The 12,151-nt window shown below is 37.7% G+C and overlaps 1 protein-coding gene across 1 annotated transcript in view; it reads right to left on the reverse strand.

Moving 5' to 3' along the window:
• The window catches only part of erich6b (glutamate rich 6B), a 60,994-nt gene extending 53,077 nt beyond the window's left edge, over positions 1–7,917 (reverse strand). Inside the window, exon 1 of the mRNA XM_018091671.2 lies at positions 7,740–7,917. Coding sequence (XP_017947160.2) covers positions 7,740–7,748 — 9 coding nt within the window. The 5' untranslated portion in view covers positions 7,749–7,917. The remainder of the gene's footprint in view (positions 1–7,739) is intronic.
• Positions 7,918–12,151: the final 4,234 nt, after the last annotated feature.

Below are 12,151 nucleotides of genomic sequence, written 5' to 3' on the forward strand. Positions count from 1 at the left end.
TATGTGTTTCTTGGTTGCCAATGGCAGGAAGAAAGATAAAAGTCTAGGAAATGAAAGAAAAAGCTGGAGGTGTACAGTTTGCAAGAGAAGCTGAGAAGTAGAAAGAGCAGGGTGAGCCAGGGACTTTGCAAACTAAACTGTCAGAGGTTTACAGAGAAGCTTCCTAGAGAAATTACAAAGGGGATAGGAAGTGCAACTAGAAAGACATCTGTTTAAGAATTGGCTTAAGGTACTTTCAAGCTCAGTGAGAAAGCAGATTCTGAAAGAAAAACTGATGCCACGGCTCGTGGGCAATTTACTAAGGCTGATATTTTGATTTTTGCCTGCACTGACAAGTGTATGCTAATTTGTGGGTGGCTGCACATCTTTGAAAAATGCTGCATTATAAGTAAAAAAGTAACATGGAGATGCCAGCCAATATTTGGTAGCATACCCATTATATGTTAGTGTTCAACTTCAGACTAAACTGCAGACATAGTTTATATAGTTCATAAATTCTATTGTGAATAATAAAGTAAATCATTGGAGAGAATGTAGCATTTTCTACCTTTCCGCCACCTGCCTAAATGGCACAGAAAGCAGTCATTTACATTTTGCTGAATTCCCATGTCACAGTTCTCAAAGAAATGTCTTGTCAAAAATACACATACATATCTTTAAATGCCTTCTGACCTTTTCAAATTGAACAGCAAAGTATTAAGAATGTGATGGATTTTAATGGGAATTGTACAAACCTCAAATTCTATTTTATGTTACTCGGTTTCTGATCTTTTTACTTTGGTAAGAGATTGGATTTCAGCATTTAGAGAACTAGAAAGCAAGTTTAAAGAAATACTGTCCTGGAAAAACATGTTTTTTTCAAAATGCATCAGTTAATTGAGCTTCTCCAGCAGAATCCTGCATTGAAATCTGTTTTTCAAAAACACACACACATTTTTTTATATTTCATTTTCAAATTTCACATGGGGCTACCCATATTCTTCATTTCCCAGGGTGCCACAGCCATGTGACCTGTGCTCTGATAAGCTTCAGTCACACTTTACTGCTGTGCTGCAAGTTGGAGATCACCCCCATCCCCACAGCCGATCAGCAGAACAATGGGAAGGGGGCAAGATAGCAGCTCCCAGTAGATATCAGAATAGGACTACAAATTTTGTGTTTTTTGACCTAAAACACATTTTTTTGTGCAAAATAAAGCAATTTTTTCACAATTTATTAAAAAAATGTAAAAATATACCATCTAAAAGCTGTCAAGGTCATGTAGAAGCCAATGGAAGCCGTCCAAGGCAATATTTTTTTACTTTGAGGTATTTAAGTTTTTCATAATTTTTGTGGGAACTATTTGTACTATTTATTTGATGTAAAATTCACGATTTAAGGTTTTCATGTTTTTTTTAATGAACTTTGGTGTTCACCTTTTTTGTTGTGATTTTCAATAAATAAGGCAACATTTGTGCTCTTTTCGTTTGTGAGTTCATTTGTGTAGAAAAAAACTTTACAAACTCGAATTTTGATTAATCTACACGTGGTTGCCTGTGGTATCCTGTCTATCTAGGTGATTAATCGAAATCCACCATGCTCAGAGGAAAAAAATCCATCATTGCCAGTGGAGATTCCTGTTTGGCTTGCTTGGAATAATAGTTCTTGCACCCCCTAATGTTCAAACCAAAATAACAAAATCTGTCTTCTACATATTTGAATCACCAAAGGGAGTTTTGTCCAAGGACTAAACAAATGTTATGTTCCTTACTTTGCCAACATATTTAACCAGAGTGTTTCTGTTTACTTTTAGCATTTAGCAACACATACATTAAGCCCTGATAACCTGAGTAGAACTGGGATGATTCTCACAAGGCCCTTCGTTTCTGTGTATGAAAGTGTAATTGACCAGCACACAGATGATGAATAGATGGAAACACATAGGGGGAGATATACTAATCCACGAATCCGAATCCCGAAAGGGAAAAAATCGGATTGGAAATGAAAATTTTGCGACTTTTCCGTCGCCATCGCGATTTTTTTCGTATTTTGCGTGACTATTTCATCGCCGCCGCGACTTTTTCATATTGAACGATCGTGAATGGCGGAAAAACCTTTCCGACTTTGCATGATTTTGGAAGCCTTCCATAGGAATAAATGGCACTGTGCAGCTCCAACCTGACCCAAGGAAAGTCACGATACCGAAGCTTGAATGAATCCGAAACTTTCGTACTCGTTGCGACAATACAATTTTTCGCGATGGTGACGAAAAAGTCGTGGAAAATATACGACAAATTCGCGACGGCGACAAAAAAGAAGCAAAAATACCATTCATTACGAAAAAACGCATTCGGACACTTTCGGTTCGTTCGTGGATTAGTAAATCTCCCCCATAATGTTCATATGAGAGAATTTGTAGCTGAATGTACAAGAAAGAACATGAGGAAATTCCCTGAGGATCACATGGCAGCTGAACTGAAAGCTGGAAAATATGTTCAATAAAAGAATTTGTCTGCTTGATTTTGTAGAATTCTAATTTAAAGACTGTGAATAAATACCATTATGCATCGTATTAAATTAAAGATACAATGAACAAAACCGAAAAATACACTTTCCTCACACTGAGCTGAAAAGGAATGTCTCTCTGTAGCTTGCACAACATTTCTTTACTGGCTCTTTGCATCAGTAAACTCCTCTAATTCTCCATGGCAATCACAGTTGACGTGTTTGTTGGAATCAGCAGAAGTACCTTAATTTATCAAAGTGCAGGTTATGTTCAGGGCAGCTCTGCCGCAAGGAATAAATAACCTGCCTCCCACAGATGGTGGGACTCTTAACCCCTTCACTGATTCACAGCACATATAGTAATGTTGCTTTAAGAATCTTAAAAAAAAACTGTAAATGTAAATACTAAAAGCACTGTATATAACAGGGAGATGTCACTAGTCATGACATTTAAATTGTTTGCTTTATGCCATTAAAAAATGTTAAGGTTTGTGTGATACCTTGTGGGCTAATTTGGAATATAATCTTTCAAGGAATCAAAGTTTTTCCTTCAGGCATTTTATATAAGATGACAAACACTGATGTCCCAAAACACGTTTTCCTTTTCAGTTTATAGTGGAACCTCCATCAGGGTGGACTGGGCCGAGAAGACACTGGGAAAAACCCATTGGCCCTCTCCCCGCCTACCGAGACTTGCTCACAGCTCCATCCCCACCCCCAATTGCACCCACAAGGAGTAGGTAAAAGGTACAGTGCATGGGGGTATTGAAGGATGGTGCATGGAGTTAGGAGTTTTTGACCTCCACCCCCCATTTTACATTTTTCAATTATTACATTTTCAAATAAAAAAAAAGCAATGTAAAAGAGGTAAAATGTAAAATTGAGGTGCCACTGTAGTTTGTAGCTAAACAGCTGAAAAGAATGTGTGTTATGTAAGATGTATTGTCTGTTTATATATATATATTATATATATATATATATATATATATATATATATATATATATATATATATATAAAATCTAAACTGTGGGAGAAAGGTTAGGCAACCTTTGTCACTCCAGATATTACGGACTACAGTTATTAGGTTATGTAGTACTGGAATAACTGGAGTTGCAAAGAATGACAATCCTTGTTCTGCAACTCACTGTATAAAAAATGAGAACAGAAAAGAAATTTCCATGAAGCATTTGATAAGATTTTCCATGAACACTGCTTAACTTCTTGCCCCTCTTCTATTATTTTCCTCATGCACTTAGTAACCTTTTGTTGAGAATGATCAAGATGAATATAAGAGGTCAATGTAACAGACACTCTATGGTGTTTGTTTACCAAGGTGTGATAGACAGCTTTAGTGACCTGTGCCAGAAAAAATACCAGCAAAAATGCAGCAGGTTTGCTAAAATGTGAGCACTTCTGTCAATGCAAATTTTCTTGTGCACATATATATTATTGCCTATCATCACATTAATGATTATTGCCAGAATTGTCGCCAATTTTTATCGCCCCCTTGAGAGTAGCATTATGTGAAACAAAGGCAGAAATTGTATAGAGGGAAAGATATAAAGTCAGTTTTTTTGCCTGAGCAGTGAAAATTAGTGATTGCACTGGGGAAGAATGTATATATGTAATAAGTGTATTATTAGTGAATTCATTAAGAATAATGAATAAAATGTAAGCATAACTGATTACCGATATTACCTCATTGGCCATAATTATATTTAATATTACATTTATAAATTGCTAATAAATATTATTATATATAAACAATTCATTAGTGGGGACACTGGCAGTGGTGCTAGAAAAATCCACAAGATTTTAGGCAGATTATGCAGTTAACCTAAATAAGCGTCCAAAAGCTCACGTTAATCACATTAAAACCAACTGCTACACTTGCGTAAATAACACCATATCGCAAATTTCATCTCATCACACTTTAGTAAACATGGGAGTGGTATTAATTTTGTAGCAAGAATGTTCCCAGCAGTAATGGCAGATAGATTACAGACAATTACTACAAACTTTGGTAAACAGACACCGATATATTCTAAACATAAATGGAATTATTTTTGCATCTTCTCTTTGTGTGAGAGAATAAACTGTGGCCCTGCAAAGTTTGTCTCCATTCTTTTTTCTTTATTAGCAAAACCATAATGTGGCATATTCTCTCTCTGAGAATGCAAGGTTTGCAGGTTTTTCTATTTCAAAGAGTTTTTTTTCTTTGACTCCCTTGCCAAGAATTTGATATATGCATATGCCTATTTGTAGTGATGTCTCTTGGTGAAGGAGATCTGTTTGGTGGCCTTGCTTTCAAGCTTATATTTGTATGAAGTGCCTTGAGAATATACGGTTGGCATAGCTCTTTGTGATTGTTTTCTGTGGGCTTAAGTTTTGTTCTGTGTCCAGCATTTGGATTTATTCCTTTTTATGCGTAATAGTTTGTGTGCTCTAGTGTAAAGGCTTTCACTGAGAGAATGCTGCATATACATCTGATGCCTGGTTTGCTTCTTTTTTAAAGGAAAGTATATACTTGAGCAGGTGCAGTGGTTATATTATCCGTTATACCGCATTATCAACACACATCACTTATCGTTTTTTTCTGGAGGAGATTCTTTTCCTGTGTTTATGGGAGATAAAATTGTCACTTTATGCCTTAGGACTGGCTAAATATTCTACCTACTATTGTAACAGAACAATTTGCATTCAGATATGTACTCTATAGTCTCAGATGTTATTATATATCAGTGTTGGTAATCCATTCCTAATTAGCCTTAATGAGAGTTCAGGTACCTGGCTTTTGTTTTCTGATCCCACCCTAAGGTATACTTTTGGTACTTTCTGTTAGTAATGGATGACAAGGGGAATAGCCAGGAAAGTAAAATCACAGTATGAAATAAATTCCCCCTTTTTTTAAAGCCTTTTCAAACACATTTTACCCTTGGAGACCACATTTTTATTGAATCAGGGGGCAGTAAAAATGATGAAAAAGGGGGAGGGGCGGTTCTGATATTTTATGCCACAGTGCTTTTGGCATATATACATTCTATGAAATAACTTATTTTCTGTTGTAAAGCATTTGGTAACAAATTAGGTCTATTTTACATTTCATCGGACGCTTATGTTTTACAGGTCATAAATCAGTTCTAGGTTCAAAGTCATTGCTCATAAACCACATTCAATGACAGCTTTTCAGCATAAAAAATAGTAAGCATTGCACCTATACAATATCACAATAACATTAAAAGACAAGTCAAGTCAAATTCACTGGAGGACTTAGGCACCAATGTGTTTGGCACCCCCTGAAAATATAAAGCAGGAAAACACACTTATTACTGACAGACAAGAACAATTTACTATTATAAGCAGCTTTCACCCTACTTATACCAAAAAAGGTTTACCGTATAGCCAATTGCTGAGGGTCAAAATAATTATGTCACAAGAGTAGTGTGTGATAAAGGCCTGGACTAAACGCCCCAAAATTTAATCGAACGTAGATACAATCAAGCACTCGTTAAATCCCTCCAATAGAGGGTTAAAGCAATATGAGCAAAGTAGTATCCTGTAATGTTAAAAAGAAAATATACACACAGACCCCATGGTATTCTCCCTTATGCTTTTCATACTCTCTGGTACTTAATCATAGGCTGGGTATGAAATGCTTAAGGGGGAATACCATTTGATCTGTTTGTATATTTTACTGTATATAATAGTCAATAGAAAGAATGGCAGGGTTCCTTTAGTGACTACTTACAATGCTAACTCAGATTGCATCAGGACAGGAGATTTTATAAAAGAATGATACGTTTGGTTGGGTGCTTAAAAATAAACCACTATTCTCAATTCAAAGATCCCAAACATGGGGGATATACCAATAAAATCAGGTTTACTGCCACCTACAAATAAGCAACCCACATTTTTTAGTAACACATGGTCTGGTACATTCCCATGCTTATAATTGGGGGCTGTGACAGTTTATTTAATAAAAAGGAATTTGCCACTTGCACCACCACTGGGTAATTTACATGTTGAAATCTCCCTGTGGAGATTTAGGGACCCATAGGGTTAACAATCCCTAAGGTCTTATCCCCAACCACATCCTTCTTTGCTGTTACTATGCAGAATCACATGTGTGCGCACAGAGCAGAGTGGATCGGAGGTCGGCCTGGAAAACACAAAAAGTGAACAGAATCCGCTTCTCTCAGCCAGGCAGAAAAATGCAGGGCTGAGAGAAATGGATATATGCTTTGTCTGTCTTCGCCCTAAGTGTAACCTCCCTGGTTCAAGTCAGTTGTAGGGATCCGGGCCATTTTAGGTGGAGACTTTTCCACATCAGTCTCTACAGTGGTGCTACAACACTCTGCCTTTATTTTGACTGCACCTGATATTCGCTATTATACTTTATTGCAATGAATATTTGATCTGCATATGTGCCATTTCTTTGCTATTTTTATGGCTGTCCAGGAAAGCAAAGAGGATCATCAGCAGAGATGGTAGCACAGTACTCACAGTATATCACCCTGGTTTAGTGCACATTTCAGTAAGTTTAGAGTGGCAGCCAGGGGGGTGGGGGGGGGGGGTCGTCTAACACTTTTGCTAGTGAATTTGATTTTGTTCTTTAAAATGCTCTATGCAACTAATATTTTGTTGAGCGCGATGTTCCCTTGAATCTGTGAGCTTGTGCATGCACACAAATTGTGGTGGGCACAGAAAATCTTGTGTGTAAACTCACCCACCTCTCCGTGAGTTCTTTTTAAAAGTGCATATTAAAGACATTAAATTAGAGGGATTGCTGGATAAGTGCTCTTTAAGAATTGCTACATGAAAATATCGTATAATTCACTGTTTTTCAGAACAAATTGCCGCAATATATCTGCTCTAACTCCATTTTCCTTGTAATAATGTGACATTCAGAAAAATTAAGATCATTTGTCATAGAAGAGAAGAGCGCCAACATTTCAGCATTGCCAGAGTAAATCATTTAAATATTGCATTACATATGAGGAGAGATGGCTAGGTCATTTGCTGCCCGCAGCTAACATTCCAATCCATTATTACTCCAGTTTAAGGCTAAAGCCATTTGTGAAATGGCTCCCTGATACTGCACAGAGACATAACTCCATCTTATGGTCCATTTCTGAAATATTTTAGTCTTTTTTCTCTTTTATACACCCAATGCCAACATGAAATTAGATATATTCTCATAATTTACTGGTTTAAATACTTTGCAAAAGGACAGTGCCTGGTAAGTGAGTCTCACCTGCTGCATATTGTAACAGAACAGAATGTGCCGGCACTCTCCCACGTCTCCCAGACTGCTCTTCCTGCTTCTCTGGTCCTATTTACCTCTCCTCTGTTGTGCCTTCATTGCCATAGCAACAGGTATACTCCTACTAGATCACAACTCTTTCACTAGAAGCTCCGGATGTCACAGGAAAACACACACACGCCATATAACATGTAATGAACTGCAGTTACCTTGTGCAATCTGTTCTATTCTTTAATCCTTTCAATCAAGAGGTGTGTACCTGTTGTTTAGTTCAAAGAAGCAAACAAATTAAAAAAACTAGTGAAAACGCAGGCGTGTTTATTAACCTCTTGCTGTATAATATCACATTAAAAAAGATGGGGTAAAAGCAATCACTTAAATCTTCCTTTAAATAGGTGCACTTATAAAAAATGGATTGTGGATTAGGTGCAAGCAAAGGGGTGTAATAAAAGCAGGTAAAAATGTGCAATGCAAATTATTGCTTTGTTTGAACACATTCAAACCTTTGCAGGAATTTAAGAAAAGCCCAGAAAGTATATAGTGACCCCATGCAGAAATGTTATAGTTTGCACACATATAATTATAATGCACTGGTTAAAAGTGCAAAACAACCCCACAAATAGCCACAGGCCTCTGTGCTCTTTTTTTGGAGAACAGAGACCTTTGGCTTCCTTCCTTAATACAGCGATGGCAGTGTTAGTCAGTATTGTATTAGTGAGGGGTAGGCAGGGGTAGGCATTTAGGTGCCCAGTTCAGACAACTGCAACCCCTGGGGTGCAAGAGCTCTGTAAGTAAGAACTAAGGGGCACACTTCACTTCCCTGTGGTTCTTAAATGACCCCTATTATGTAATACAACGTCTATCTAAAAACATAATTAGGGCTCATGTACACCCAGAAGTGCAGTTACAGCACTTTCCCCCAGTCAGTTGTGTGTTAAACCACTATTATTAGGGATGGTTCACCTATAGGTTAAATTTAATGGCCTATTCTTAACAACTTTTCTATTGGTCTTCATTTTTTTTTTATAATTTTTGAATTTGCCTTCCTTTTCTGACTCTTCAGCTTGCAAATGGGGATCACTGACCCTTGCAGCCAAAAACTATTCCTCTGTGAGGCTACAATTTTATTATTGTTGTTATTTTTATTACTTATCTTTCTGTTTAGGCCCTCCTCTATTTATATGTATTTCGTTCAAACCACTGCCTGATTGCTAGGTTATATATGACCCTAGCAACCAGATAGCTGCTGAAATTCCAAAATAGATAGCTTCTGAACAGAAAGCTAAATTTAAAAAAAAATGCAAATAAAAAATAAAGACCAATTGCAAATTGTCTCAGAATAGCACTCTCTTCATTATGCTAAACATAACTAAATGATGAGGATGGTGCTGATGATGATGAATTACCCCTTCATAGGTGCTTGCATCAAAAAGTGCTCCTTGCATTTTCCTATATTTGTGCTTGATGCTGCTTAGTCCTTCCTGCCTTCCATTCTAAACTAAGAGCTGCTGTACCTATTGAGGCAGGAGAACCATGGAGTTTCCGCTATCTCCTGACCAGGAGGTAGCTCCAGGGTTTCCTTCACACCCAGTGTCATTAGGTACACCACACTTGTGCCTCGAGAATTAGGCACAGACACCACTTGAACACAGTATACCAGAAATGGTGCATCTTTTTTTGCATCTTATTTGTGACGAAAAGTGTGCACAGTAGCCAGAACTGGGTGCAACTGTGGCATGTGCAGTGCAAATGCATCAAGCACATTGCATCCTTGCGACCACAATGATCCTAAAACTCTGGGTAAAAATGCTGCATTGTGGGAAAAAAAACCCATTAACTGTGAGTGACATTGCACTTATGGCCGTATATGTGCCCTCTCATTTTTAGTAGGTCATACGTCTAACAGGGCCTTTAGTATGTCTCCTTTTAAATAGGGCCTAAAATTATAAATAATACTTTTGCAATGTAAACACCAAATAAAGAATACCACATAAATGCAAATTTTTGTTCTTATGAATTTTACACAAAGATACACATTTGCTATCATACAATGAAATTTATAAATATATACATAGGTTTGCTGTCTTGGCTCTCCAACTTACTTTCAGATAATGTAAGGGCTAAACACATCGCTATCACATGTACCGCTTTACCATTCAGAGCTGTCTCCATCCTTAAATGCATTTGAAGGCACCTTGCTCCTCAAACTAAATTTCTGTCAGTACAAAACATTAAGCAGAGATGTAAAATAACCCAAAATCTTAAATCCAATTTCTCTTCACTCCAAGGTCTGAAAAATGCCCAAAGTGGATTATTATCACTCTAATGACAGCGTTAGTGCACATCTCTGAAAACCCAAGTATTACACGAAAAGCCAAATATATTTCAAGTTTAGGGCAATGATTTGCTGAAAAGCTTGACTGCTTGTCTTCGGCCGAATGGTTTCGCATTACCTGCAGAATTACACATTCACTGCTTTTGTCTCTCTTGCAATTCCAATTGCCTTGAAGTAGGAGCTGTTATCACCTTAGCTGCAGATCTTTTAATGTCACACTAGAGGGGGTTCATCACACATTAAGTAAAGGCATCATAGGGATCGGACTAAGAGTTTGCACGGTGGGAGAAATTCTTGTAATTGATTTCTTTGAGCAGTCTTCTGATAACAATTACAGGGGTTGAGTTTAATTTGGTTTAAAGACATAAAGCTATATAAGGATTGCTGAGTAAAGAGATAAACATATATACATTATCTTCTTATGTATCTCTGGTGGTACAATGGTTAGCATGCCACCTTGCAACTCTAGAGTCCTAAGTTTGATTCCATCCAGGATGCTCAATGCAAAAAGTTTGCATATTCTCCTTATGCTTGTACAGGTATGGGATCCCTTATTCGGAAACCCATTATCCAGAAATTACGGAAAGCCCATCTCCCATAGACTCCATTTTAATCAAATAATTCAGAATTTTAAAACAGATTTCCTTTTTCTCTGTAGTAATAAAACAGTACCTTGTAATTGATCCCAACTAAGATATGAATAATTCTTATTGGATGCAAAACAATCCTATTGGGTTTAATTAATGGTTTATTGATTTTTTAGTAGACTTAAGGTATGGAGATCTAAATTACGGAAAGACCCCTTATCCGAAATACCCTTGGTCCTGAGCATTCTGGATAACGGGTCCTATACCTGTATACAGTAGGCTTTCTGCAGGTACTCCAGCTTCTTACAACAATCGGAGTTGCTGGTGAAAAGGCCTACATCTTCGGCTTTCTGAAATCGCACAAAGTTTCCTCCCACAGGCAACTTTGTGCCTTTCGACTGGTGATTCCTATTGTTGCTGGTGGAAAGCCATTTTAGAGAGGTTAGTCAACCCCAGGTGGAGGAGAGATCTATTGCTGGCGACTAACTCACCCCGTGGAACATTAGCCTTCATAGGTTCCTGATAAAAATTCACCATAGATTGTGATAGGGACCTCCATTGTGGCAGTGAATGATTTATAATCTCTGTACAGCTTTGTGGGAAAACATGCTGTTGTTGCAAGAAATATTTTTCTATTATAGATCTCTATTTGCACCACTACCTAGAACATGGGATTTCGGGTTAAAAAAACTTTAGTAACTGTAGGGATCCATAGGGTTAATAGCCCCTATGGCTTTAAATTCCTACAGGTTAAGTTCCCTTAGTTGCTTTGTAAGTCAGATAAGGCTGAACTAGAAAGAGCAGGTATGAGCTCTAACATAGGACTGGCAGTTTTGAAGGTATCTCTCCCAGGCCATATTGCCTGTAGTGTAGGTATTCCTGTGTATAGAGAATCAGGTCAGAGTAATTTCCTGAGGGGATCCAGGCCACTACGGGTTGTTGCAGAGATTAAGTGAAATTCCTGCCAAGTCTGTCCTCAGGGGGTGTCAGCCTGTATTGTGCTATGGATTTGAAATTGCCTGTACCACTTTTCTCTGAGAAACTGTGCTCTAAGTAAACCCTGTGGATGTTAAATAAACATTTTTTTTTGTTTGCAGGAAACTCTGGCGCCCGCTGTCTGTATAGCATTAAGAGAGGTGTAGTTACAACACCCTCACCTTACTCTTCTACTTAGTGAAGGCCCATTCTGGGTCTCTCTCTACTAGTACTTGATGCTAGCAGGGTTCTCTGGGATTGATCATCACATAATGTGCATGCCTGGGCTTTCACCAGCAGGGGGAACACAAGATGTGGAACTGTGAAAGCATGAATCCTCAGTGTTAAGGTTAACTGTATCCTGAGATATGAGACTGAGATATCAAATATTGGACCAAGTGTTTTGTTATGATTCTCTGAATATTATTTGCAATATTGCTAGGTAGAATTCTCCTAATCCAGTTGTTCATTCTGTAAGCCATGTAGTCCATTCTCTCATTAGAAGG

Source organism: Xenopus tropicalis, chromosome 2, assembly GCF_000004195.4.
Source record: "Xenopus tropicalis strain Nigerian chromosome 2, UCB_Xtro_10.0, whole genome shotgun sequence".
NCBI classification, from domain to species: Eukaryota; Metazoa; Chordata; class Amphibia; order Anura; family Pipidae; genus Xenopus; species Xenopus tropicalis.